The sequence below is a fragment of the Neofelis nebulosa genome, chromosome 10 (assembly GCF_028018385.1).
Source record: "Neofelis nebulosa isolate mNeoNeb1 chromosome 10, mNeoNeb1.pri, whole genome shotgun sequence".
In the NCBI taxonomy this organism is placed as follows: Eukaryota; Metazoa; Chordata; class Mammalia; order Carnivora; family Felidae; genus Neofelis; species Neofelis nebulosa.
The window spans coordinates 39,791,210-39,818,928 of NC_080791.1; the positions used below are offsets into that span (position 1 = coordinate 39,791,210).

At 39.6% G+C, this 27,719-nt stretch overlaps 3 protein-coding genes and 10 non-coding genes across 40 annotated transcripts in view; 9 read left to right on the forward strand and 4 right to left on the reverse strand.

The window, feature by feature from the left end:
* The window catches only part of C10H11orf54 (chromosome 10 C11orf54 homolog), a 22,121-nt gene extending 19,433 nt beyond the window's left edge, over positions 1-2,688 (reverse strand). Inside the window, exon 1 of one of the 5 annotated variants that reach the window (XM_058687472.1) lies at positions 2,576-2,688. The gene's annotated coding sequence lies outside the window, so the exon portion shown is untranslated. Of the gene's footprint in view, positions 1-2,260; positions 2,513-2,575 lie in introns of those variants that run through there. The other 4 variants (XM_058687471.1, XM_058687474.1, XM_058687469.1 and 1 more) reach the window with 4 other exon arrangements.
* On the forward strand, positions 2,544-13,860 carry TAF1D (TATA-box binding protein associated factor, RNA polymerase I subunit D). 14 transcript variants are annotated; one of them, XM_058687476.1, is made up of 13 exons: positions 2,544-2,677; positions 4,406-4,587; positions 5,295-5,673; positions 7,559-7,731; positions 8,028-8,088; positions 8,420-8,592; positions 9,410-9,445; positions 10,444-10,492; positions 10,736-10,770; positions 11,774-11,822; positions 12,223-12,265; positions 13,054-13,510; positions 13,750-13,860. In XM_058687476.1, exons 2-6 carry the CDS (start codon positions 4,529-4,531, stop codon positions 8,582-8,584), a joined length of 837 nt encoding a protein of 278 aa, XP_058543459.1. In that variant the 5' UTR covers positions 2,544-2,677; positions 4,406-4,528; the 3' UTR covers positions 8,585-8,592; positions 9,410-9,445; positions 10,444-10,492; positions 10,736-10,770; positions 11,774-11,822; positions 12,223-12,265; positions 13,054-13,510; positions 13,750-13,860. The 14 variants fall into 14 exon arrangements, with proteins under 14 accessions (XP_058543459.1, XP_058543458.1, XP_058543461.1 ...); XM_058687475.1 differs by lacking the exon at positions 2,544-2,677 and adding an exon at positions 2,698-2,835; XM_058687478.1 differs by lacking the exons at positions 2,544-2,677; positions 9,410-9,445 and adding an exon at positions 2,698-2,835 and having other exon boundaries at positions 8,420-9,351.
* On the forward strand, positions 9,115-9,243 carry LOC131488977 (small nucleolar RNA SNORA40). Its single transcript, XR_009250353.1, has one exon. It is a non-coding gene; the product is annotated as a small nucleolar RNA SNORA40 (small nucleolar RNA).
* On the forward strand, positions 10,264-10,394 carry LOC131488973 (small nucleolar RNA SNORA18). The gene has a single exon (XR_009250349.1). It is a non-coding gene; the product is annotated as a small nucleolar RNA SNORA18 (small nucleolar RNA).
* Positions 10,538-10,610, forward strand: LOC131488984 (small nucleolar RNA SNORD5). Its single transcript, XR_009250359.1, has one exon. It is a non-coding gene; the product is annotated as a small nucleolar RNA SNORD5 (small nucleolar RNA).
* Positions 11,564-11,701, forward strand: LOC131488964 (small nucleolar RNA SNORA8). The gene has a single exon (XR_009250340.1). It is a non-coding gene; the product is annotated as a small nucleolar RNA SNORA8 (small nucleolar RNA).
* On the forward strand, positions 11,946-12,085 carry LOC131488967 (small nucleolar RNA SNORA1). Its single transcript, XR_009250343.1, has one exon. It is a non-coding gene; the product is annotated as a small nucleolar RNA SNORA1 (small nucleolar RNA).
* Positions 12,462-12,534, forward strand: LOC131488963 (small nucleolar RNA Z40). Its single transcript, XR_009250339.1, has one exon. It is a non-coding gene; the product is annotated as a small nucleolar RNA Z40 (small nucleolar RNA).
* Positions 13,157-13,280, forward strand: LOC131488972 (small nucleolar RNA SNORA32). The gene has a single exon (XR_009250348.1). It is a non-coding gene; the product is annotated as a small nucleolar RNA SNORA32 (small nucleolar RNA).
* Positions 13,550-13,676, forward strand: LOC131488965 (small nucleolar RNA SNORA25). Its single transcript, XR_009250341.1, has one exon. It is a non-coding gene; the product is annotated as a small nucleolar RNA SNORA25 (small nucleolar RNA).
* Positions 13,818-27,719, reverse strand: part of CEP295 (centrosomal protein 295) — a 56,223-nt gene continuing 42,321 nt past the window's right edge. For 8 of the 11 annotated variants that reach the window (XM_058687457.1, XM_058687459.1, XM_058687455.1 and 5 more), the window contains 12 exons: positions 26,031-26,174; positions 22,192-22,289; positions 21,552-21,654; positions 20,895-21,146; positions 19,619-19,758; positions 18,547-18,721; positions 17,057-17,697; positions 16,063-16,203; positions 14,688-14,787; positions 14,400-14,564; positions 14,218-14,317; positions 13,818-14,127 (listed from right to left, as the gene is read on the reverse strand). In XM_058687457.1, the coding sequence (XP_058543440.1) occupies positions 13,971-14,127; positions 14,218-14,317; positions 14,400-14,564; positions 14,688-14,787; positions 16,063-16,203; positions 17,057-17,697; positions 18,547-18,721; positions 19,619-19,758; positions 20,895-21,146; positions 21,552-21,654; positions 22,192-22,289; positions 26,031-26,174 (2,216 nt within the window). In that variant the 3' untranslated portion in view covers positions 13,818-13,970. Of the gene's footprint in view, positions 14,128-14,217; positions 14,318-14,378; positions 14,565-14,687; positions 14,788-16,062; positions 16,204-17,056; positions 17,698-18,546; positions 18,722-19,618; positions 19,759-20,894; positions 21,147-21,551; positions 21,655-22,191; positions 22,290-26,030; positions 26,175-27,719 lie in introns of those variants that run through there. The other 3 variants (XM_058687456.1, XR_009249628.1, XM_058687460.1) reach the window with 3 other exon arrangements.
* Positions 21,750-21,821, reverse strand: LOC131488975 (small nucleolar RNA U2-30). Its single transcript, XR_009250351.1, has one exon. It is a non-coding gene; the product is annotated as a small nucleolar RNA U2-30 (small nucleolar RNA).
* LOC131488976 (small nucleolar RNA U2-19) lies at positions 21,989-22,068 on the reverse strand. The gene has a single exon (XR_009250352.1). It is a non-coding gene; the product is annotated as a small nucleolar RNA U2-19 (small nucleolar RNA).

Below are 27,719 nucleotides of genomic sequence, written 5' to 3' on the forward strand. Positions count from 1 at the left end.
GGACAGCTTTGGAAGCACAGGATATTTACCCTCCAGATTCCATTGCTGGGAGTCAGTGGCCCAGCAGTAGGGCCTGGAGATGGAAAAAATATAAATAGAAGGCAGTTGGGTAAGTGGAACTGCAGAGACAATGCCTAACAGGGTAGAACTGTAGCAACCAAGCTGATAACTTTTTATTGAGTGCATGCTATATTAACAGGTACGTACGATATGCCACTTTACATTCTCTCAAAGCCTCTCACTCCAAAGAGATAATACATTTCTCATTCTACAAAAGAGGAATAGGCCAGAGAGAATGTATTATTTGAGATCACCCAGCTATTAAAAGAAAGATTAAAAAAAAATAATTGAAAATCAAATGTAGCCCACTGTAAAGCCAGAACTCCGAGGTTAACCTGAGATAGAATGACACAGCTCAGCTCACAGACGGAGGAATTTGCATACAGTCATCTTGAGAGCACTCAGAGGTGTCATCTGTTTGCTTTGTCTCTTCCGGCTAGGCAGCGATCTTTTTGAAGATAGGACTAGGGCTCTCTTATCCGTCTTCCGAGTGGGCACCATTTCAGCCTTAACTATTTATTGAACGTTACAACGTGTCAGACACATAAGTCTCTGGGATAGGGCTGGCTTGTGGGTGTGCAACCAGTATAATTGCACAGGGCCATGTATTCAGAATGGCACTTGGTTTAGTGCTCTGCTGTCCACCACCCTGCAATTCTTAACTTTATATTTGAACTTTTAGGACCACTAGGACAATGGAGCACGTGCAGGATCAGAGGCCGGAGGTGCATCGGGCATGTCCACCACCACCATTCCTTGCTACTTCACTCCCATAATGCATTTGTGAAGCCCCAAGAACACAGAAATCTAGTGGACCCACCACCTGTGGGAGTTCAGGGAGACAAGACTTAAGGTCCCCAGATTCCATAGTGTTGGTGTTGCATACATCAAGAAGTAAAAAAAATATAGGTTAGTTTTGTGCAGTTTCCACTGTTCTGGTAAGAACAAAATACATGTTTGTATGAGCTACAAAATACATATTGTGAAATTTAAGCAATTCTGCATACGAGTTGACTTATTTCATCTGTATTTAAAACTGGCATTGCACGATAGAAGAAGTAAAACATGCTAATAATTTAAATTAAAAAAATTTTTAATGTTTATTTATTTTTGAGAGAGCCACCGAGCGCAAATGGGGGTGGGGGTGGGGGGTGGGCAGAGAAAGACAGACAGAGACACAGAATCTGAAGCAGGCTCCAGGCTCCAAACCGTCAGCAACAGAGCCCAATGCATCGGGCTTGAACTCACAAACTGGGAGATCATAACCTGAGCCGAAGTCCGATGCTTAACGGACTGAGTCACCCAGGCGCCCCCAAATTTTTATTTTGACATTAAATAGCAAATTTCTATTAACAAATGAATACTAACATGCTGTTATAATTAATAGAAAGTTGATGCTATTAGTTGAAACACTGTGACAAGCCAAAGGAGATACTACAGAAGAAAGGAGAGAGCTTAATTTTTAGTACCTTCAGTGGCGCTTCGCCCTGTTTGAACAAGGGAGCCTGTATTTTTATTTTGTACTGAGTCTCACAAATTACATGGCCAGGGCTGCTCTCAAATATAACAGCGAGTAACACGACCATACCTGTCGTGGCGTTTCCAAGTAATTCATAGACTTGTGGAAATGCCCGCCTACCTAAGGGATTCGACTTTTATGCCTGGAATTTTTCAGTATGTAGAGAGAAACTGTGTAAAGAGATCAGTTTACCTTCAAGGTCTGTTCAATCCTGAGATCACACTGACTCTACGGGACTAGGCAACTTTACGGGTCTATCATATGATACAAGAGATCTGAAAGTGGACACACCAAACCAGCTCATTCCTTTTTGTAACTCCTTTAGGAGAAAAAAAACCCCCACCCAAACTAGACTAGTTGAAACTGTTTTAACACTCAGTAGCCGTTCGGGGAACGAAGTCAAAAACCCAGAAGAAAAAAACAATCCACCGCTGGTGTCTCTTGGCGATACGCTGCCCAGCTCCAGGAGGCTGACCCTCAGTTTGGAGGGAAAGAGTGAGCTAACAAAACAAGTCCAAAGGTGGAGAGGGGAACCGGGTGTGCAATGGAGTAACACCGGCTTCCAGTACAAAGGTTACACATTTTGAGTCACGGTCAAGGCAGGGATCTGTCACAGTTGCACACAGGAGAGATTTCTGAAGACAGAAGTAGATCTAACAACACAGCCGGCACCACACTCACCTCCACGCACACACCCCCGACCAGGCTTTAGGAAATCAGACGGCGGCTCAGCAAATGTGAGACACCGGAAACAGATCAGGCTGAGTGGCTGCCTCCTGGCAGTTCACACCCACTCCGAAAAGTTGACCCCATTTGCCGAAAAGTTCTTGGCTATTCCATTTACCTATTCAGTTAGCCGAGCCGACTCCCGAACGCCGAGAAATGCGTCTGTCAACCCCGCCTCCTCCGCGTTAGGGAGCTCAGGCACCGCCCACCCCAATCGCCCCGCCCCTCGCGGCGATCAAAATGGCGCTCCCGCGTCTTGCTGCTTCCCACCTTTCACGTTCCGCGTGGCGTAAAGTGTTCTCGCGAGATTTTGGGCCCACTATTAGCTGGGTGGTGCGATGGGCCATTCTTTTCTTTCGAGAGGCCGTGGAGGTAGGTGGTCCTCGGCGCGTTGGGGTGCTGCGGTCAGGAGGTTGCTGGATGCGGACCTCCGAGGCCTGGGTTGCTCATCCCGTGCCGAGCCGGCGCTCTTGGTGCAAGCCATTTGCCAGTTTGCGTGGGTAGGAAGAGGACGTGATCGTCCGGGCCTGGTGAGCGAGGGAGGAGCTAGGTTTCCCCGGGATCCTCGCGTTGCTCGGCAGGTTGCAGCCACAGCGCAGAAGGCAGGCCCTGAGCGTGGTGGGCTCGCGGCTGTGGGCCTAGTGGCTGGATGGCGGCCCACATCTACGCGTTTGTAGGCGTGCTCCGTTGTATGTTAGTGAAGTTGTTGAAATTAAGTATTATGGGCGAGCACACGTTTTGTTAATCTTCGTAAGTTGCGAGGTAACCATTTCTGACGCCATTTTCCTTGCATGAGGTTGGGTGCTTCCTGGAGACATTCTGCTCGAAGGTCAGGCATAGTGAGTGGTTGAAGGGGTTGTTACCACCACGCAAGAGCGCCGGATCGTGGGACGGAAGCGACACTTAGGAGTGCTTTCTTTAAAAATTTATTTTAATGGTTATTTATTTTTGAGAGAGAGTGTCGAGTAGGGGAGTGGCAGAGTCGGGAGACAGGATGGGGCTCGAGCTCAGGAACGGTGAGATTATGACCTGAGCTGCCTGAGCTGAAGTGTACAACCGACTGAGCCCCTCAGGGGCCCCAGGAATGCTTTCTAAACCGTTTCCGAAAAAGTGGTTTTTGAGTTAATGCCACTGTGATATTTAAAAGGCAGATTTAACCTCCGGTATATCCCATCAGTGCCATTGGACCCAATTTTTGTTAAATTGCTGTTTTTGAGCAATTCATGAATTCGTAGATTTTGCATTTTGAAAATGCAAGCTGCAACAAGACATATCCTGAAAATTACCACGAGTCCGTTGGGTATTTTGCAGATACAAGATCTGTGTGACTTTAAGGATTTCCTGAGTTGAGATATTTTGCCATTTAATTCTAGGATTCCTTTCTTCCTTACTCAGTTGTCCTTCCCAAGTAAAGACTAAACACAAGAGCGGAAGAATGTAGGCATCACCTATGGGGGAGATGAGGTAGTTAACTAATAAGACAGTTTTTGCTTTGTTATTGTAAGAGCTTCCAAGGAGATTAAAACAAGAGAGATGAAGGGCTCCATTGTGTAGTCTGTTAGCCTTGAAAAGTTTGAGAATTCAGGATTTATCAGGAAATCCTATATGCCGAGGTAGAAATTTCACAGTGACTTGGAATCACAGTATGAATGAGAAGAGGCTACAAATAAAAAAATGAGGCCAGCGGTTTGGATTGACAGAGTAAATCGCGGGGATTATTTCTCCTGATACGCTGAGGCAGCATTGCCTCTTGCCTTCGTATGTAGTTTTTCCTGGGAGTGCTCATCTGCTCTTAACAAGTGGCTTTTTGGCTATTAATGGTGTGTTAATACTTGCACACAATACGGCTAGTGAATTTACATTCTGTATTACGGGAAGATATTTAATACTTTTTTTTGGAAATATACTATAATCTTACTCCACTTGGATAGATTGAGAAGACACAACTGAAAGATGGAAACCATGAATTCACTTTCCAGATTTTAGAATTTTTGATTTGAAATGGATAGTTCCTATATAAAAATATTAAAGGCTTTGTATTTGATTTTTTCCTTAATTTACATAAAATGGCATTATCTGACTACATGAAATTTTGTTTAGGTAATAGCTGTTTATGTTAGCATTCGTTCGGAGAAGCCACATGTTTGCCGAGTTGTCAGAAATCTGAAGCAAGTAATAAGTGATGAATAATTTGGAGAGGGGCTTGGAGAATACATAACAGGAATGAATTCTCTGAACCCTATAATGGCATCTGATTCAGCTGTGGAAATTGAAAATCACAGGTAAGTGCTTAAGTTTTTTAATTAGCCATTACTAGATTTTTATCGCAAAGCTGACTAAATTTGATGGCAATGTTTACTGTATTTGAATTACCTAGTAAGCAGTAAAGGCAATTTTCAAGAATTAGAAAAGAAAAGGAAAACCTGTTACAGGTCTTCGGCTTGTTTATATAATTAACAGTGGGACACATTCTTAACCAGGGAAGCAATACTCTTGGCCAGTTTGGTGTCTCTTCCTGACGAAATTACTCCTAGAAACGGGCAATGGACATCAGTGGGTGATCTTGCTTAAAAATTACTTTGTGATACTGCACATTATCGAGAATGCTGGCATGTATATGTATATATATGATGGAAATATCTAGTTAACAGGGAAATGAAATGGGCATTTATACTGTATTCAAGTCAAATGTTTACTTTGTTCCTCTAGTTTTATTTAGAGCAAGTTATAGCAGTAAACAAGACCGTCTTTGGAAATTAATATTCTTTCTTTTGGAAGATCATTTTTTGGTAAATGCTATGAGATCATGGCACTATAGGCCATTTTCAGTAGTTAGAACTAAATAGTTGGCTTAGTTATGAGCCCATCTTTTTAAAAATTATTCTGAACATGTTTTCCTGCTTTTGGTCTGTGGAAGAAAAGTACATTACAGTAATCAGTATTCAGTAATATAAGAGGGTGTGATGAATTTCCCCCTTTTTTTTTCCAGTGATAATTCTTCATCTGGTAGCAGCTTATTTAAAACTCAGTGTGTCCCTTCCTCACCTAAACCGAGGCAAAGAAACCCTATCAGAAAATTTGTTTATTCACCTGAAAGTGTTCAAGCAAAGGATTCCTCTAGTGACTCATCTTTAGAACCAAGACCATTGACTTTAAAAGCTATTTTTGAAAGATTCAAAAAAAAGAAACGTAAAAAGAGGAAATACAAGCCAACAGGAAGACCAAGGGGAAGACCAAAAGGAAGAAAAAATACTAGACGCTCCCAAATAAATAGGAAACAAGTTAGAGACAAAGGATCTGGGTTCCCATTTGTAGAATCAGAGAATGGAAGAAAACCACTACCTTGGAGGAAGATTTTAACCTTTGAGGTCAGTATTTTATAAATGTGGATACATATAGCCAAAATGCCTGAAATGATTTGTTGGCCACTTTTAAGTGCCCCCCCCCCCCCTTTTTTGTAAAGTTTATTTTTTTAAATGTTTACTTTTGAGACAGAGCATGAGTGGGGGAGGGACAAAGAGAGAGGGAGACGTAGAATCTGAAGCAGGCTCCATCCAGGCTCTGAGCTGTCAGCACAGAGCCCTACGCAGGGCTCGAACTCATCAACTGTGAGATCATGACCTGAACTGAAGTCAACTGCTCAACCAACTGAGCCACCCAGGTGCCCCTGTAAAGTTTATTTTTGAGTGAAGGAGCCCACAAGCGAGCTGGGGAGAGGTATAGAGAGGAGGAGAGAGAATCCCAAGCAGTCTCTGCTGTCAGTGGTGAGCCGGAAAAATGTGGGGCTCAATCTCAACGTTTGCCAGCCCCGTTCCAGGGAGTTTGACACAAGCATTCCAGGAGATGTCTGGATTTAAATTTCTCTAGAACTTAGCCCTGCTTGATTTAGGATAAATAAGGTCAGACAATACTTTGCTTTCAACTGTATCTCTTTATTCTTTTGGTAGTCTCTTCCAGAGTTAACTACTTGTGTTTGTAGGTGACGAAATGTGTAAGGAATTCATGTCTAATATTGGCACAGCTATAAGCATGGTCTTTCTTGAACAGAGTTAAGACTTGTGGTTCTTGTTTTTTATATTCCATTCCCAGAAGTAGTTTTCACCGTAGAAGTTATCTGCAGTCGGTCTTAGGCTTTCTAGCAGTAATCTACAGCCAGTCTCCCATGACCTGAGCCTAAATCCAGAATTAGATTCTCAACCAACTGAGCCACCCAGGCTCCCCTTGATGGCCACTTTTAGAATTGAGATGTACCTGGAACATAAAATCTGCAACTTTGTTAATACTCTTCTGTACTAACTGCCACTTCAAGACCACAACCCATCCTTCAGCACAAATACCACTTGGGTTCCTGGGTGGATTCTTCACTGGTCTGTCCAGTGAACATATCCATATATGAGGTGTTTCAAGGCTGTTTATATAAAATCACTTGATTTAATCAGGCCTTTAAACATTCCTAAAACTGAAATGATTCCCAGTGGTTTTATGGTAACCTAAGCCAAACCTATCCACACCTTCCATGTGCAGTGGCTTTAGAATAGGCCATTTTCTTCTGATACCAAATACTCAATTTCTGATAGAACTGCCCAACAATTACTTAGCAGTAAACTCTCAAATATTTTAGTTAAATGACTGCATAATTCATAAGTCTCTTGCTCTAGAGTTGATGATATATTTGAAAGAATATTCTCTAAGCTTTTGTTTTAAGCTAATTCTCTTATAGAGATTTGTTTCTTTGGGAGCTTCTAAAGACATTTTTTAATGGAAACAAGATTTGTGCTTAGGTTTTCTTGGTATACCAACGTAGGTAAATTTGATAATGTGCTAGGTAGACCATGAATTCCTTTTAAAAAATTTTTTTTTTTCAACATTTTTTATTTATTTTTGGGACAGAGAGAGACAGAGCATGAACGGGGGAGGGGCAGAGAGAGAGGGAGACACAGAATCAGAAACAGGCTCCAGGCTCCGAGCCATCAGCCCAGAGCCTGACGCGGGGCTCGAACTCACGGACCGCGAGATCGTGACCTGGCTGAAGTCGGACGCCTAACCGACTGCGCCACCCAGGAGCCCCATGAATTCCTTTTAAAACCAGCATCTGGCATATGTGGTCCACATATGGCAGAGTAACTAAATCAAGATCATATAAGAGTTTTTAGCAGAGGGATCCTTTCTATTTTGGAACATAAGGCATCTGCTGAGTCAGGAAAGTTTTTTATTTTGTGAGGCCATTACTTACAATACAGCGTTTTTATGTAGCAAGCAGTGGCAAGAGGATTTTTCAACTACCTTGAAAAGCTGAAGTATGAATACTACCTCAAGGAATCCTTGAAACAAATGAATGTTGGTGAAGATTTAGAAAAAGAAGATTTTGACAGTCGTAGATATAAATACTTGGATGATGATGGATCTCTCTCTCCTATTGAGTCAGAGTAAGTTTACTCACGTGAAATAATTTTGGTCATAGGTTTTGTCGAATTAAATGTTTTTGAACTTTAATGTTCCATATCATGCTATCAATTTGTTTATATTTTACAGTAAATCATTTGGGTTGGTAGTTGAGCTATGAGTTTGGCACATGAGACATCCATTTTGGGGTGTTACACATGATAGCGTAAATTTTCTTTTTAATTAGTATTGATGTTTCAGTTGTACATCATGATAGTATACTACTAATGGGTTCTAGAAGTTTTTGTCACCTGAGTGAGGATATATTTTAATGTTACAGAGCAGAGGATGATCTTGCAACAAATCTTGAACATGATGACGAATGTGATATCAAATTGGTGGTAAGTGACATTTTTGTCTCATTTCGTCTTAGAATAGCAGTTGGTACAGGAAGAATTTATTCTAGTTAACTATCTTAGATTCTGAATTTAGTTTTTGAAAAGCTCAATAGATTTGGTGCAGGAAATAAAAATAGGGATTATTTGGATACTTACCTTGTGAGAACATGGGCTTTTCAGTAATTGCTATTAGGATGTCTAGTGAGGAAAAGAAGCTGAATTTGGATTTTTAACATTTAGACCGTCTCCAGGTTTTTTCAGTAACCTAGAGTTATGTGGGATAACAAAAGCAGTAAAATTTAGTTGTTGCTCAATATGGATGTTTTTTATGCAGGACCATAATTATTTCATAGTAAGTTCTGAAGTACCAAAGAAGAAGAATGTGTATTTAGAACAAGAGGAATATACTGAAGAAGCAGCTGTGTCTAAAAGGAGAACATCAAGGTCCAAAAACATTGGACAGAGGATAGAATGGCCTGAAAAGGAGATAGGAATATGAATGTTAAGGTAAACAGCACAGAGAAAAACAGCTTTTCGTAGAAGATAAAGATGATAAATGCAAATATATATGTCAGTGATAAAAATGAATCTAAGAAAATAAAAAGAACCTGAACAAATTAGTGAAACTCTGAATTATCAGGAAAAGCATTTTAAAGCTGTGGAATAGTTTACATGTAGAAGAGAATTAAGGCTTGCATAGCAAAAATAATCACCTGATAAATAATAAACCAGGATCCTACTGTTTTTGCCCATACTTTGTTTCAGAGCAAGAGCTTAAAGGTGTCATTTTGAGCAAAGAAGTATGGAGATTATCTCCTGAAAACCTTTATTATAAATGTAATCACTAATGATTGACATCTCAGGATACCTGAAGCCGTTTTTATCCCAGTTTTATTCAAACAAAGACCTTTAGTGTCAAACGTGTTACTGTAATAAGAACTTCCTAACTACCTAGACTGTGTCAACTACAATTTTCTTCTCATCACCACTGTATATTGCTGATTATGCCACTAAATACACTGTATTGATTGCACTTGTGCTTGTTTTTGTTCAGTTTTGTGGACAAAGACTTAGACCTAAGTGCAGAAAATAAATCCTCTTTTGCAACCCAGAACTCATGGCTCAATATGAGTTTTGATACATGTAAGAAGGAACAAGATCCCTACAACCAACTAAAGTGATGGTGGGGGGTTTGATAAACTTGAAAGTTGGTTTCAGGACTGTAGAATGACTAAAGCACAAGACAAAAGGGAATTCTCAACTATGGTGAATTAGTATTACAATTTTAATGTTGACATAAAACAAAGATGCCTTCTTGTTGTAGGCTTTTCATTTGAGAGCACAATGTCTGGACTTAAAGGTATGTCTTCTGCTTTCAGTGAAGGAATGTCTTTTGGTGAATTTTTGGATCAGATTTGTTTAAATGTACTTTATCAGATAATATAAACCTCTACGGGTTTCATTGTGGAAAGACATTTGCCCAGTTTTGTCTATGACGTGATTTCAGAAAAAGATTTTAGAGTTCATACATTTTATAGTGACAAATGCAAGCTTTACTTCACTTGCAGGAAGGGGTCCCCAAACTGTAACTTAGGCTAGGCAATAATCAGAATACAGGATATTCCCACTTTAAGCATCTGCGTTAGCTTAAACTAATGCATAATCTAAAATGAGGTTTAGGACTTATTAGTGTAATGTTAGAAATGATTACACGAGATTTCCTAAATCTGAATGATGGAAAGGTTAATTCACAATCATCCAATTTGTTTTATTATCTTCCAGGGATTCCTAAATGGGAAGAACATAAGTACAGCCATATTAATATTTTCCTGAAATTTTTTAAGTCAAATAACTGTAGTTCTTAAAATGAGGCAGAATCTTAAACATTTTGCTGTAATCCTGGGAATTTCATTGGAGTTTGTAAAAATCAAGACTTTAGACATGGAAATCTTTTTCCTTTGGTGGTTCTAGAATAGCTACTTGGTACTTTGCATGTCTATCTCAGTATACACTCTTGTAACCAACCATTCAGAAAATCCTTATACGATTAAATTATGGAATAAGTTTGTTGTAAATAGGATGTTTGGCTTTTTGCACAATTTTGAACTCAGATTTAGAGCAGATCACAGGTCTAATTGTTTTCTTGTGGAATCTTCAGTTTTAAAATTGTAAACAGTGGTTGAGGTCTATCCCGATGGGGCTTTTTCTGTAGACCTACATCGTTGGAAACGCCTCATAGAGTATATGTGTGGTTTCCTTTATTCACAGAACTATGTGTTAGATCTGTGGGAAAGAACTACAAGACATATATCTGCTAAAACATTGAAAGACCTAATGGTCATATATTTTAAATCTTAGGTATTGGAGTATCCCAAGAATCTGTATAGTTCAGGGCGTGCTAGTTTAGGTAAGTTTTTGTTGGGGACAGTGTAATCTTGGGGGCACCGTTACAGTTCACATGATGAATTTAACTGTTCAACTGCTGAATGATTACAGACATGAACTAAAACTTGATTCTGATGGAGCTGACAATAGCTTAAAAAAAAAACAAAAAACCCATGGTTGTCAATTTGGATGCTAAGCACCTGTTTTAGATTTTAATCACACATTTAAATTGTTCTTAATCTTTTATTTGGTATTTTATCTGTAGGGGTGAATATGATTTGAACTCATTTACGTTTAGAGGTAGGTGGAATGTTTAATTTTTGTTGAAATTTATTAAGAATTCAAAAGTACTGAAAAAATGTGAGTTGTGAGTACGGTATCCCATTACTGTTGTGCCTCGTAGTTATTTGGGTATGCCACAGAAGTATTAGATCTTAGGGTGCCTAGGTGGTTCAGTCAGTTGAGCAGTCCGACTCAATTTTGGCTCAGGTCATGATCCCAGGGTCATAGGATTGAGCCTTGTGTCAGGCTCTGCGCTGAGCGTGGAGCCTGCTTGAGGTTTTCTTTTCTCTCTCTCCCTCTGCCCATCTCCCCCACTTGTGTGTTCTCTAAAATTAAAAAGGTATCGAGATCTTGGCAAAGGTACTTGCCATGATATTTATACACCGAATTGGACAAACTGAGGAGACTGCATGTCTAGGGAATAACATGAAAATGCCCCCTCCCGTCTTGTATCCTTATGAAACCATTGCTATGGTTCATCCTAATAACCTGTGTATTTGGATATGTTACAGTACAGATATTGAATTTAAATTCTGCCTAATAGCAATCTGAGAAGCCACAACCTTGATTTCTAATGCATCATTTCTTTTAGTATTTGACTTAATAGTTCTGTATGTATAGTATAGAGACAGGATAAAGATAATGGGGACTAGATTTATAATTTCAGATGCAGTTAATGTAGTTGCCTCATTGGAATGATAAATTAGGAATAAAAGTCAAATTACATATTACAGGAACTTAAATCTCTAGAGGTAAGTTTCTCAGTGGTATTGCAACCTTGAAGTACAGGGGTTTACAATTCAGTCATGATTGCACTGCATGGTATCTGCATTCAGCAGCTTGTTCCTGCTGGGTGTTCAAAGGACAGTGCAATATCAATTCAGTATCTGGCATCGTTGGTTTTCTTGGCTTCGTGCATGTTAAACCTGGTATTTTTATTGAAACAGTATTCCTATAGTTTTTCATATTACTGAATTTGAGATCATCTTTGATAGGAACTAACGTTTCTCTTTTTTTCTAGGGTGTTTGAAATTGAGAACCAGGGGTCCATCTAGTCTGACCCTAAACATGTAAGGCTTTCTATTTCGGTTGCTTCTGGTGGGTGCTTTTATTGCTAGCAAACAGTAGGACTTCTATACGGAATCAGAAACCTTTGTATAGCTTATACATAAGCTTGAGAGGAAATTTTTAAAAGCCTCATTCATTCTAAGGTGGAAATGGGCACTATCATTCATGGTGTCCAGGAATTGTTAATGTGGCTACATTGAGACACAGGTAATGCTTGCATCACAGCAAGTTTATTGCAGTGGTGACAATGAGACCTGTAACATTTTCTGCTAGGCCTGTGGGAATAACAAGTGGAGTGGAAATAACAAGACTTTCCCATATTGGAAGCAATTAAGGGATAACAATTTTATAGATCATTTGCCAAAACAGCAATCAGTGTAATTCTTAAAACTTGATTTCTAGGGCCCTAAAGTAAAAAAAAAAAACTGGATCCCAAAGATTGCAGGTAAGATTTCCCCTCAAGTGCCCAATCTTACAGAAGTTGAAAGCTTTTTCTTTCCTAACACTTCCTTAATGCTCCTAATGCTTTGGTTTACCTAATTTTGGCAACAGCTAATCCTGGTGGTTTATTGTATCCTAATTAAAAAAAAAAAAAAACCCCTAGATATTAACGTGTGTTTATACAACTTGCCAGTGATTTGTGATGTTATGATGATGGGCAAAATGTTCAACTGCTCTGACTGGGCTGAATGAAAGTAGCCTTTCTGAACATCCATCTAAATGAAATCTGGGGGACACTGGATGGCTCTGTCAGTTCAGTGACTTCAGCTCATGACCTCATGGTTGGTGTATTTGAGTTCGGGCTCTGGGCTGATAAGTGCTGAGCCTGCTTGGGATCCTCTATCCCTCTCTCTCGTGCCCCTCCCGCACTGGCATGTTCTTTCTTCCCAAAATAAATACAATATTTAAAAAATAAGTGGGGGCGCCTGGGTGGCTCAGTCAGTTGAGTGTCCAACTTTGGTTCAGGTCATGATCTTGTGGTTCATGAGTTTGAGCTCCGCGTTGGGCTCTGTGCTGACAGATCAGAGCTTGAAGTGTGTCTCCCTCCTCTTGCCTCCCCCCCCCCAAAACATAAAAAAAGGAATGGGTTGAAAAATTAATAATTCCAACTCTGCATTTTTAAGCCTGGAAATTTCAATACGTATTAGTTCAGAACTGGGTATCCGGCTACTTTGGAACCTAATTAAAACCACATTTTGAGAAATTTAGTCTAAACTTTAAAATCGTCCATAGGTGGGGAATTCCTGAAGTATGTCCATATTCAAGTGGAGATTAAAGAAGCCCAAGGGAAAGAACTCTGGCAAGTTAGTTCTTTATCTTATCTTTAATGGTATAATGGTCATTACCAAGGCTTTGAGAATGTAGTTTCTCATTTGCTGTGGACATGACCATAAAAAATTTTCCACTAGGTTTGCTTTCTTTATGCTACTTTGCTAGCGTTCAGCCTATTGGGAACATTTACAACAGCTATATTTCAAATTCTCATCTGACCGTACATAGTATTTTGAATGGTGCATGCCTAGATCTCTGTTGTTACTAGTAACTGGGCAACTTGTAATATTATAATAGATCTAATAGAGGGAGACTGGCTTTATTTACAGGATCATCTCTGGAAATGGAGTTTTACTTTTCTATTCCTTTTCTACAGGATGGTGACAACTGTGGATTGAACAAAAGCTCCTTTTAAAAGGTATGTACACATTTGAAAAAATTTAAAAGTCTAATTTATAGGTCATTTCAAAGAGGGCTTGTGGGGCTAAAACCAAGAGCCCTTAACGCTGTGACCAGATATCGAAGTTCTCCATAGGATATAATAGTTACTCAGTGTTGCTATGTTTTCCTGAGGAGATACAAGATTTAGCTCCTTTACAGCTACATGTGGGAAAGAAATGTCTCCCAAATTTAACCAATGTATACTCTCGTTCTCAGGGCTATTTTGAAGAATGTGATTCTGACTTGGAGGAACGACGGTGCTTGGGAGTGGAAGGAATCCCATGTTAAAATTCTTAAATAAAAATTTATTGACTTTAAATAACTTCACCTATGTTACACATAATTTAAACAAAGAATCTTTACACATTTTGTAGAAAGTCAGCATGTATTTTTGGCTCGAAGTTTCTCTAGTGTTTTCTGTGGAGGGAATAGAAAAATTAAATTAACAGTTGCAGTGCCCTGGACCTGGAAAGATTATAGGGGGCCTCACTCACCTTATGAAATTCTTTTGCCCTTGCTCGGTTTTGGGCATATGCATCTTGCTTTGCTTTCTCTTCCCTTTGCTGTTTCACTTCAGCTAACTGATTGTATAATCTGTAAGAAATTTATTCTTACATATTCTTCGTACTCTGAGTAATACTTAAGGAATGTGAGTAACCACACACAACACAGAAACATACATACCTTAAAGCCCTTTGACGCATGAGGGTTTGTGCAGTCTTTCTGTCTTCAGGAAGTGACACTCTGACCTTATTCACACCCTTCAGGCGACTCACAGATGAGCCTGAGCAGAGAATAAGTGATCTGGCAAATATTACCCTGCTATATGCTCTTTGTGAGAATTGATGCAGATGTGGGGAACATACCTGTTGGTTTCTCCTTAGCTGTTTTGATCTGAGATTTCTCAGAAAGGTAAATCTTATTCTTTATTTCTTTCTGTCTCTGGGAAGATCTCTCTATAAATGATTTTTTCCTCTTTACAAATGCTTCTTGTAAGCTCCCAGGTATAGCTGTAAATTTCGGCAGGGTTTCTGTTTAAAGATGAGACTTATTTTTAGCTTATTGACACTTTTGTGCTGGCAGTCTACGAGATTGTGGGGAATGTGAAGGCTGAGAGGTTGAGCAGGGGACCCTTTCAGATGCTCAAGGCATACCTGCCGAAACTGCCACTGGTTCCTCCACACAGTGTTCTGATACAACTGGATAATCTGAGGTTTCTTTTTCTGATATGACATGAGGCAGAAATTCATTCACCTAATTGCAAGTAAATCATAGATAAAATCATAGGTAAATGATCTTCCACTAACCTTAACAGTTTCTAAACCCCTGGTTCCCTTTGGTAAAGGGAGATTTGCTGTTTGGGGGAGATGGGAAGTTGAATGCCTATTCTCAATCCCCAAATACAGTGTAGGAATCTGCGTCCAGTGAATTTAGCTCCTATTCTGCTTTCGCCGCTTTGTGTGGTTTCTCACATCTAAATGGCAGGGCTGGAGTTTTCTGGGAAGGGAAAGTCCTTAATAAATGGTTCTATTCCTATTAAAATGCTTTACTCTCCAGCTCTGTTAGAGAATGGCTTTTGCCCAGCCTCCTCTAGCCCAAAGCTTTTTTCCTCACCTGATTCTTGTCAAGGGCTTCTATACCCCTTCTGCATCTGCACTTCTTGTCTGCTGCCTCCCCATTACCCTTCTCAGTAATCATGGAAACAAATACCAGGTGTGGAACCATTTTTTTAAGATGAATTCTCGGGGCGCCTGGGTGGCGCAGCCGGTTAAGCGTCCGACTTCAGCCAGGTCACGATCTCGCGGTCCGTGAGTTCGAGCCCCGTGTCAGGCTCTGGGCTGATGGCTCGGAGCCTGGAGCCTGTTTCCGATTCTGTGTCTCCCTCTCTCTCTGCCCCTCCCCCGTTCAGCTCTGTCTCTCTCTGTCCCAAAAATAAATTAAAAACGTTGAAAAAAAAAAAAAAGAATTCTCTAAGTCAGCATCAGGCTACAAAAACATTAGTCCTGCCACAGTAGCAGCACGTACAACCTGGGACTCTGGTAACAGGGCAACTTAATACACTGAAACAGTTGATGGGTGGTGACTTAGACTTGCTCAGTTTCCAACTGTAGTTCTGTTGTAATCCATGAATTCATCTATTATAACCTTTACAGCAGGATTTCCTCCAATGACTACCTTCTAAGAATTGAAGTGAGCCCCGTAGGAATGGTCCGCTTGTAGTGGAGAAAAGTACAAGGAACCTGCAGCTAATAGGACTATAAATCTGTTGTACTCAAGTTGATAATTTGAAAATAAACTTGCAATAGCACTTACTCTGTATCCCCATTAGGTCTGATTTCCTTATGTATCTTCTAGAGCTTCTCTGTGCCTCAGAGCTTCCTACATTTTTTATTGGGGGATGGAAGGCATGAGTTTCAACCCTTCTAAGCCCTAATGAAATCTACAGCATCATAAATAATTCCTTATTCTCAGCTGTGTGCTGCTGTATAAATGAAGTGTATTCACATTAAAGGGAGCTATGACCTTTACCTGAAAGCTGCTTTTTGCCTCATTTTCTTTCTTTTCTTCTAGGGTTAAGTTTGCAAACTCCATTTCAGCAATACTGATATCACTGGTGCTTACTAATGTAAGCTCTGGCTCTTCCATTATACCATGTCCAGACTCTGTCAACTGTGTGATAAAATTGAAAAAGAAATCATATTCAAAGTAACAGCCTTGAAATAGTAAAAATGTAAAAGTGATGTACATTGACAATGTAGTGCCTCCCCCATCCCAACCCACTTTTAGAAATACCGAAGACTTTGGGGATGGGCAAAATGTCTGAAGATAGCTACTGCAAGAATTATAAGCCCAGTGTTTATATTATAGGGCTGATGCAGGTTGACAGGCAGCCGTGCAGAACCTGAGAGTGTAACTGACCTATCTAAAGGAGCAGGAGCTAGTGGACTGTTCTCAAACTACATCTTTAGAGGGAAGTATCCAACTACTGAGTAAGAATCTGCAAAAGAACACCCCAAAAGGAGCAAAATATCTGTGACCTAGATGTCACTCTTGCTCTCAATCTGTATTACATGTTCATCTGTGGAAGGACGATACTGAAAGGTAATACTCAGGTGACCAGAGTTGAAACCAAGCAGATTAATACAATGCAGTGCCAAGAAATTCCACACTGAAAGTGCTGAAGCATAGGCCAAGCTATTCCTCAGGGAAATGAGAGGGGATATGTCGATTGGGAGCAGACCGGTTGTAAAATTTAAAGGTCAGCTTAAAACTTGAGCTCAGAACCTGCTTGGAATGCTCTGTCGTCTTCCTCTCTGCCCCTCCCCCTATGTGCCCTCTCACTCTCAAACTTCAAAAAAAAAAAAAACTTGAAATTTGGGAGTTTGCTCATTTCATTGGAAATTTCCAATGATTACACGATTGACTAGCTCAGGAATGTTAAGTAGCTTTGTTGCTTCTAAATTTGTTTCAAAAGTCTTACTTGGAAATGAATTTATTTCCACACAACACAGATTTCACTTACCCACATTGGAATAGAGCTCTGTAATGATCCAGAACTTAAAAAGAGCTCTGACTGTGCTAGTTGAGAGAGGTTTCTTAGGATTTCTGGAGTTTCTGCTTTAGCTGAATTCTCAAAATACTTTTCATTCTGAACAGAATATGGTGCTTGAACTGAAGTTCCCATCCCCACTGTTCTCAGACACAACTGTGAATCGATTTCCTCTACTTGTGAATTTATATTTAAAACCCCACAGGTTTCCTTTTTGTCTCCATTGAGTCCTTGACTTTGTAACATTGTATCAATCCCTCTTTCTGATAGTTTTTCAGAGCCCAGTGTTTCTTCTCTGCCTTCTGGTTGGGCTTTTATTGAGCATTCACTAGAGGTAGAACCACAGGGAGCGCTATGCTGTAGATTTAAGTGATGAAATACATTCGCCTCATCAGATGACCTGAAGCCTGAATTTTGTAAATTTCCTACAGAGAGCTGGAAAGGAACACTTTTTTTCCTATTTTGTAATTCAGCCTGTGCACAGTAGTTCTGATTTTCCATGCTTTGGAAAGAATCTCTTGCTTCAATGCTAAAAATACTTGGTAGATCAACATGCTGGCTCCCCTCCTGTGAAGAAAATTCTGGCAGAAGCTGTTGAAAAGACTGTTCAGAGCCTGTAAGAAATAAGTTAACCATAATTACATGTTGTAAAACCTGGATAACGGTTTGAGTAAATAATGAATTCAGCTTACTTCCTACTACTTGGGGAGTGAAAGCTGATGTATGTATACATGAATAGAGAACGAAAGGATGGTCACAGTGATTTTTAATAACTCCACTGCTCATACCATGTAATTTTCTCCTAGTCTAATAAAGAAAATATGGTTATTAGATACGCTGAGGACTTTTCCCTCATTAAGAGAGAATACCGATTTTAATAACAGACTAAATGCGCACATATGTACCTCATATATTAAAAGGTGTGCATATGTGTGTATACACAAAATTTGTACAAGAAGTATTTTTTTTTTTGAAAGACCAAAAGCGTGAGCAGGGAAGAGGGGCAAAGGGAAAGAGGGAAGGAGAAGAGACCGACAGAGACAGAAAGAGCGAGAATCTTAAGCAGGCTCCACACAGGGCTCTATCTCATGACCGTAAGGTCATGACCTGAGCTGAAATTAAGGGTAAGACACTTAACCGGGAAGCTTTACTGGCCTGTATAAAAAGTTTTATAAGGATACTTAAACTGTTAACTGGAAGGGCTGAGGTAAGGAAGTTGAGGAACAAGAGGCAGTGCTTTTGCTTTTATCAAATTCCGTACTGTAAAAATGCAAACTGAGCATTATTACTCCTGTTACTTAAACGGACACACAGAGAAACAGAAGTTGTAACACTGGGGATTGGCGAGCGCAGGAGTGGAGACATACCAAGACCTGCCAGGCACAGTTTCCAAAGAAAATGGATGTAAACCATGGAAAAAGCATTGGAGTTTCTTTAACTTTTTCTAACTTAATCATACACACCCTCAGTAATGTTTTCTGTAGCAAAAATCTGAGCTGCAGCATGAACCAAGTGAGGGTCAGGTTGCTGGTTCGGGCTTGTGTTAGAAGGATTCAGGCTGGTTCTCAGCGCTGTAAAGGAAGCTGTACTTTTGGAAGAAACGGTAGTACGGTGGCTTTCCCATGAAGAATCAGAGTTCTGACGGAAAATAAGAGAAAGGCTGAAATACTGATTATGTATTACCAACCGAATCAATAATCATGTTCTTATGATACTACTCTTCCTTATTACCACTTCTCTTTCACACCAGTAATTTGACTATTTAAATCCATTCTTCCATTTCAGTCAATATGAAAGAGGCTTTTTAAAAAAAGGTTATTTAGAAAAGAAACTGCAAATTAGCCAGATAAGAGTTTAGAATATGATGAGATCGTCTTCTAAAAGCAGGAACTATTATGTAAGGACAGCCGGGGAGGTCAGGGAGCAAAAGACCTGATTTGAATCTCAGCTGCTGAACTATGTAGGAAGAGGCATTCATTTTGAAAAATCAAAAAAATAAAATAATAGGGACACCTGGGTGGCTCAGGGAGTTAAGCATCCGACTCTTGATTTTGTCTCAAGTCATGATCTCATGAACCGTGAGATGGAGCCCTGCATTGGGCTCTACACTGACAGTGAGGAGCCTGCTTGGGATTCTTTCTCCCTCCCTCTCTTTCCTCCCCTGCTCTTTCTCTCAAAGTAAATAAACTTAAAAATATTAATAACAAATGACAATAAAAATGTTCTTGAGCATCTTATGGATTATAATCCTTAGCTGGAGATAAGGCTCACAGGACAAAATTCTAGTGCAGCTGGTTTTCAATCTTGGTTCCACATTAGAATCACTTGGGGAGCCTAAAAAAAAAATCCTGATAATCTAAAGCACTCCTGGAGATTCTGATTTAACTGTTCTGGGCACAGTCCAAGCACTGGGGTTTTTAAAGACTTTCCACAGGATTCTAATCAGCAGCCAAGGCTAAGAACCACTGTTCTGCTCTAACAGAAGAAAAACTGTTTTTGGAAACTCACAGCAATGAAGCATCTACATTACTTTACCTGGTAAAAGTCTCTGCTGTCTTGAGAAATCCCAGAGTATGATGATAACATATCAAAATCTGGATGTGGTTCCAAGGGTTTAAATAGCTGATGATGCAGATTTGGAAAAGTGTGTTCTAATTCCGGAAAGTCAAGGTCAACTGTTAGAATTTTGAGAAAAAAAGATAAAAGTTTTAGGTAACTCCCAATTCAACAAAATTCTTTCCATTTTTTTTTCATTACCAGTAGATGCTTTCAAATTAAGTCCTATCATCATGTCCAACATACAAAACATGAGAATACTCAATGACCAAAACCTTTTGACAACATTTCCATTTTTACTAGCTCTAAAGTAAGAGGTTAATAATTAGGAGTAAGAAGCCATTATGATCCCTGTTTTGCTATAAGCTTTGTTATTCTCAGTTCATTTTAGGATCAATGATTTTAAAAAAGAAAAAAAGTGTCCAACTTTGGCTACGGCCACAATCTCACAGTTCGTGAGTTTGAGTCCTGCACTGGGCTATCCGCTGTCAGCAAAGAGCTCACTTCGGATCCTCTGTCGCCCCCTTCTCTCTGCTCCTCCCCTGCTCGGGCTCTCTCTCAAAAATAAACATTAGAAAAAAATAAAAAGAAAAAAATCCTTGTTCACTGTTCTGGGTGTTACTATGGGTCAGGCATTGTCCTTCATGTGTATCATTTTGTTTAGTCTCCCAACATCCCTCTTTTAGAGAAGATGAAAGAATAACAAGCAGCCTGCCCATGGTGTCACAGCTAAAAACGATCACACTAGGACTCAATGGTCTCATCTGTGAACTCCTTTCTCAATACTGGCAATAGGGCCTCAGCTGTTAGAGCTAACTTTGCAATGGTAACGGAAGATTTGTTGATCTCTTCTGTATGTTCTTCAGTCTGATTTGTCCCAGATCCCCTCTTGCACTAAATGCCCTGTTTGCCATGTCCATGTCATAACTGCTGCAGCAGTCCATAAAAACATAAAGCTCAGGGCGCCTGGGTGGCTCAGTCGGCTAAACGTCTTGACTTTGGCTGAGGTCACGATCTCGGTCACGATCTCACGGCTCGTGGGTTTGAGCCCCACATCAGGCTCTGTGCTGACAGCGCAGAGCCTGAAGCCTGCTTTGGATTCTGTGTCTCCTTCTCTCTCTCTGCCCCTCCCCTGCTCGGTCTCCCTCTCTCAAAAAATGAATTAACATTAAAAAACAGAAACACAAAGCTCAATCACTCCTTCAAACTAAAAGGATGAAAGGTTATATACAAGTATTGTTCAAAATCATTTTACCCCGCAAGTCTGTCTTCTCAGTCATCAAATTTGCTTCATTTATGTGCTTTTCCATCATCTGCTGAAGGTGTGTCTGACCAGATGTGAATTTTTCCACTGCAGGCAACACAGGTTTATGAACTTCCCCAGGGTCCTGCCTTTGATAACTGACTTGTGATGCAGGAACTACAGAACTTAATACATTTGTTTCCTCTTCTTTAGCAGTGGTAGGTTCTTGTTCCCTGTGGTCCGATGCATGCTCTGAAAATGACCCTGAAAATTGAGTATAGGGAAAATATTTAATGGCTGGGCACTTCCTTAGAGACACATTTTGGGAGGCCCAACAATATATGTTGATAAGGGAGCAGGGCAATGAAGAAATCTGCTCAGATAGATTCCCACTGAATGGGAAAATATGACCATAGCAGATAATTGTCAAAATGTAGTTGGAGATCCACAGAGCATCTCTGTGGGTCTGCAGGCCTGTGACTTCCAATCATGGTTAGAGTATCATACTGTCCAATATTCTGTCAGGCATGAATAGTTTACTCCTGAGATTTAAAGAAACAATCCCTCTCAGCACATTGGGATGATCTCTCAATGTTTGCTCTCACCAATCTATCAAACTCCACTGATGCTGGTCCTTCAATTTATTTACAAACATTTTGACATTATTACCTGCATCTGTAAGGCTCAAATCTGTGTTTTCATAACTTAAAAAGCTCCCAGTAGAAAGAGTTATTGATGATAATGGCTCATGATAAATCTCTTCTGTTTCAGCCTAAAAATTAAGGGGAACATTAGACTACAATGTAGGAAGTAATAGCTAGAAAAAACTCAAATCAGTAACAATTCTCTTTTAGCAGTTATCAATTCTGAGCTCAGATCAAGTGTAGAAACCTTCATAGCTGTAAAGGTCAGTACTAAAAAACCTTTTCATCATTGCTCAGAACTGATTAGACTTTCATACACACACGTATCTCCTCCACCCCATCCCTATCTCATTCATCAAGTTCTCGGTTATATACTATCACCTTTACACACACACACACGCACACGCACACACACACACACATGCCAGACATAGGCCCTTACTGTTTGAAATTACTTTTGCTTCTCAGAACTACAGAGATCATGCATCAGATAGACTGGAAAGTCTTCTGATGCTCAGATTTGGCTATTTTCATCATTGATCCACTTCAGGAAGAGTAGATCTCAGAGAACACAGACCTTTTAACATTTCACAACTTGTACAAACTAAAGACAACGTAAAACCAAACAGGTCTAACAATGGGGTACACATTAAGACATTACTAACATTATGTGGCTTCACAGGTGGACTCAGATATGTATGTTCTTCCTCCACAGCATAACTTAATATTGCGTCATTCTCAGTCACAGCCTCCTTGACCTTGACTGAAATGGAGGGGAGGGGAGAGAATTTAGACTATTACAAATCAAGTTCTTAGCACCAAAGGACATCATTTCTGTTTTCCGACAATTTTCTTTCATATTTTGCTTTGTAAGATTGCCTTATCTTAGACCAAAAAGAAACAAAAACATTCATTTTATTATTCATTAAAAACATTTCCTAGTCATCTTTTCCCTGGAAAACTGTACTTGTTATTACTCTATGAAAAATAGAAAACTGCTAGTATGATGGGAAATGCTTTTGTTATTAGGTGAAGAATATTCTATCATGAATACAAGATGATCTCAAAGTTGAGGAAAATGCATATAAAAAAAGACAAAAACATCAAAGTGCAACAAGTGGTAGGAAAAAGAGGAATTTTACTTTTGGTGCTTTCTGAAATCACAATGAGCACATACTGCTTTTATTATGAATGCTTCTTAATTATATTTGATGTATTAAAAATATATAAACATTATTTTGCCTCACTTGATAATTCAGGTATTCTGAGTTAATTTCTCCCTTACTCCAAAAGAGTTTATGAGAAAACTGGCCAAAGCGTATAGTCATCTGTGGCTCTAAAACAGAATAAAATTAAAACTGTGCCACCAAATACATAAACTTTGCGTCTCATTATCATCGTGATTTTATTACAAGATATCATACACATTAACAGTATGTTTCTTAAAATGTTTGTGTGAGAAGTGTGTTCTAAAAGATAACCCAGGCCACACATGCATATTACTCATATATTCATAATATTTATATTATGGATAATGAAGCAGAAGCAAAGCTAATACCAAATATTATAGTAAGTACAATCTGTTCTTAAACACTTTTTTATTCTCTTCTAGTTCATTAAAAAATATATCATTGTGACCTAACTGTTCTAACCAATAAACTGTTACTCGGTTTCTTCAATACACACTACAATTTTCAGTAAAGAAACTAAGATATGGTGAATTGCAGGGTAAGTTGTTATTTTTTTCTTAGGCAGCTCATTTCAAAAGCTAGCTGGGAGATAGGAAATTAATCTGCAGTTTTTCAATTCATAATCACAACTCTATACGGATACCAAGAAGACTCTCCCAGAGGGAGGATTTGGGTACTGGTAAGAGGTGAAAAATAAAAATGAGAAAGGAACAAGGTCAGAGTAATTAACGATGTTTAAGAATTCAATGGACAGGTCCCCGACAGCAGTTGGCAGAGAAAAAAGGGTCACTGGTTTGTCCCCGATAGAAGGGGCCCATGATGAGATTACTCAAAAAGGGAAGTAGCATCACGAAAGCAGAGTAATGCCTTAAGCAGAGTAATCTTCCCATGCTACCCAAGAATTTCCTGCTTTCCTTCAGAAGCAAAGCCCCGTTTCCTGCTTTCCTACAAAAGCAAAGGCTACAGAGCTTGAAGTTAGTGATCCCACTTAACCTACTAAGAAACTAAGGCAAGGTGATGAAGACCTGGATAAAGAGGAAGGGAGGGAACAGAGAAGAAGTAGAAAGCTAGGACGTTCTTTTCTAAGACAGAAAAGATCTGAATCCAGGGATGATTATAAGAGAAAAGCAGTCCCTGAGAGCCAGGAGCTGACCCAGCACTATCACTGAGGCCTTGGTGTTCTGTTAAACGCGAGGAATTTCACGGTACCAACAGAAAAGGCCATTCTGTGACTATGATGGATCAAGACAAAAATCAGGCCACTGGTATGCATGTCTAAACATAAACAAAACCATGAGTATTATCCAAACCATAAAAATGATCAAGCATCTCTTTGCCATGGCCTGAATTATTGAGACAGAAAGTGTAATTTTTATATATGTTTAATCTGTCAGACATAGTTAAGAATGATAATTTAGAGGGCTGTCTGGGTGACTCAGTTGGTTAAGCGTTTTGGCTTAAGAGTCTTAACTTTGACTCTTGATTTCGGCTCAGGTCACAATCTCACTGTTCATGGGCTAGAGCTCCCGTGTCGGGCTCTACAGTGACACTGTGGATCCTGCTTGGGATTCTCTCTCTCTCCCTTTCTCTCTGCCTCTCCCGCGCATTCTCTCTCTCTCAAAACGAAAAACCTTGGATAATTTATAATAAAGGCAATAGATGCTCGTTACGATTTCAAAAGTTATGAAGAAATAAAATTCTTCCTTTTCCTACCATTCACAAGCAACCACTTACTGCACTTTGGTGTTTTCTCTCTTGCCTTTTTTTACCTGAGTAACTGCTGCTTCTTTACTAAGTGTAGTTTTCATAAGCCTTGCACCATCATTCCTACCTCCTGGATAAGTTTTTATGGTACCCAATAGTGGAATTGCCCCTGCTTCCTGATAACATCCAATACTCATAAGCAAGGCCCATTTCCTTAAAGCCTCCCCCAGATCACCAAATACAGGCCCGAATCTTACGCTAAGTCCTTTCTAATACCTGTCCTGAAACACCTCACAGCTCCCTGTGCTGGGCATTCTACCTCACTTCAACAAGTCAGAACATTCCACTTTGTTCAACTATGGCTATGTTCCTGGTCCTCTTTGGCTAGAGGATGCTTGCGGGTAGAATAAAAAGGAAATACAAGTATTCTTTGGCTAAATTTAAAAGAATGGTAACAGTTTCATTTTAAAATGTCAAAAACTAAGGGCACCTTGGTGGCTCAGTTGGTTGAGCATCCAACTTTCAGTTTTGGCTCAGGTCATGATCTCACATTTTGTGAGTTCAAGCCCCACATGGGGCCCTAAGCTGACAGCACGGAGCCTGCTTGGATTTCTCTCTCCCCCTTCCCCACTTGTGCTGTCTCTGTCTCTCTCAAAAATAAGTAAATACATTTTTTTAAAAAGTAAATAAATAAATAAAATATCAAAAACTCTAATTCACTGGAAATTATATCCTTTGCAGGTATTTCAATCTCCAATTAAAAAGAGATGTAAAATGCTCTATAAACCCTCAAAAAGAGAATGGCTCTCTCTCATCTCTCATTCTATTAAACTACAGTGATGGCTAAAATTAAAAGAAATCTGCTTGGAAAAGGTAACTGCTGAAAAGTATTGGCACTAATGAAGCAGCACTGGAACTATGCTTTGTAGGGCAAGCAATATTATACCTATAAAACAGAAATTCATAAGTGAAGAAATTAATCTGGTTGTGTTTTGGTGGCAGGATTAAGTACTTTAAAATTTTTCCCTTGCAACTCTATTTTCCAAATATTTAAAAGTGAACATAAAGCACGTCATTTAGAATACCACAGAATTTTTTAAAGATAATATTTAACAGTATTCAGTTAAATGTGGATTGTTACAAATAAGCTTAAACACAAAATTTGCAGAGGTTGCCAACTGTGAAAACTTTATATTCTCATAAGCTTCCCATCAGCATTTATTTAGTGAAACAATTTAAAAGCAAAATTACCATTCTCTAAATAAATTCCACTTCCCTCATTCAACTTTTTGTGTAAAAAGTACATGCTTTTTGTAAAACAAAACAAAACAAACAACCCTACAATACATAAGAATATAAAATAGAAAGTGAAACCTGGCCTCCAACAAAGGTAAACCTGTACCAACACTTTGGTGATGATAATTCCATACAATTTTTACACCATAAAGACAGGTTTTACCCCCTTTATTTAACAAGTACACAGAACTGCACATTACGGATGCACCATAAGGATTCTATTCCCAACCTTCATTAAAGTTATCTACCACTTGTCATTATAAATTACACTACAATAAATATCTCTGTGCACGGGAATTCCACTGGTCTCTCACCTGCTTCACTGGAGTTAGCACCACAGACGTTCTCCTGGGCAACCGGGTAAAGACAACCAAATGGTTCACAGTCCAGTGGGCTCCCAAAGAAACTTTGTTCTCGGCTTATTGAGACCCTCAGGGGATCCCTGTCTTGACAAGAATCTGCAAGGAAAAAAAAAAGATGGACTCATTACATTTCCACTTACATTTCCACAGTTAGTTAAAACAAAAATGGCAATTTAGGGGCGCCTGGGTGGCTCAGTTGGTTAAGGTGCCTGACTCTTGGTTTTGGCTCGGGTCATGATCTCATGGTTCACGAGTTCAAGCCTTGTGTCGGGCTCTGTGCTGACAGCATGCAGCCTGCTTGGGATTCTCTGTCTCCTTCTCTCTCTGCCCCTCCCCTGTGCCATCTCTCTCTCAAAATAAATAAATAAACTTAAAAAAATTAAAAATTAAAATTTAAAAAAACCCCAAAAACAAACAAAAAAGGCAATAGAGATTACAGATAAAAATCTGAAATTTTACACACCTGATATATGTAGCAAGGAAATAATAACCGCTTAAGTTTTTCACACAGGCCTTTAAATTACTTCACTTCCATTTCCCTAACTTTAAGGCTGCTCCTAGTTCAAATACCAGATAATACTTCAGTATTGACCAATCACAGGATCAAGTTCCTGGAGAATTCACTAACCACTGAAAGTATTCTAAGGTATGTGTTGATAGCATAAAGTCAAAATAACCATGGCTAATCTGTGGTATGACATCAAGACAGAGGTTTGCTCTGGAGAGAACTGAGAGGCCATAGTTGGGAGGACGCGAGAGGACAGTCTACGGAGTTCTGTAACACTCTAGTTCTTGACCTGAGTGGTGGCTACATGGGGATGGCTATTACAGCGATAATCACTGAAATAAACCCTTATGATTTGTACAATTCTCTGAATATTATACTTTGATACAAATATAATAATAAACAAGTAAGGAAATAGAGGCATGGGAGATACCCAAAAGTAGAAGCTAATCTACTGTGCACCACCTTAGAAAAACTTAGCAGTTAAAGGCACTGAATATTACATAAGGAAAGTGTGCACCAGGGAACTGAAGACAGGGACAATGTTTAAAAATATGTACTTCAAACAGACCCATCCCACCGCCTACATTTATCCCCAGAGGAGACTAATGATTTATGCTCTGGAGAAACTGAATCCAGTACACTCTGAACTCAGGGGGGGGCGCGGCACTGAAAGAAAACAAGGGTGGGAGGAAGTAAGAGTGCCAAAAGGAAGTCAGGGGTAGTAAAGTCTGCATCCTCAATGCAGATTCCCCCAGGTCTGGCTCCATAACAGCAACAGCCAGACTTGTATCAAGCTTGGCAGATCTTTCCTTGAAGAAACTAAACTCTATACTGCCTCAAGGAAAGAACCACAGATACTAAATTGAGGGTGCCTGATGAGAAACCACCTTTTCTAATGAAGTCCAGCAGGAAACAGGGCCGCCAACTGCACAATTTCTTTTTTTTTTTTTTTTTTTTTTAACATTTATTTTCGAGACAAAGAGACAAAGTCCCAGCAGAGAAAGAGCAGAGGGAGAAGGAGACACAGAATCCAAAGCAGGCTCCAGGCTCTGAGCAAGCTGTCAGCACAGAGCCTGGTGTGGGGCTCGAACCCACAAACCGTGAGATCATGACAGGAGCTGAAGTCGGACGCT

What these genes read in the sequence shown, in the direction of transcription:
- TAF1D (XM_058687476.1), top strand. Translation starts at nt 4,529, where the DNA reads ATGAATTCTCTGAACCCTATAATGGCATCTGATTCAGCTGTGGAAATT. An exon ending in GGAAGATTTTAACCTTTGAG is followed by an intron (nt 5,674 to 7,558) that starts GTCAGTATTTTA and finishes GTTTTTATGTAG; the next exon opens with CAAGCAGTGGCAAGAGGATT. An exon ending in CTCTCTCCTATTGAGTCAGA is followed by an intron (nt 7,732 to 8,027) that starts GTAAGTTTACTC and finishes TTAATGTTACAG; the next exon opens with AGCAGAGGATGATCTTGCAA.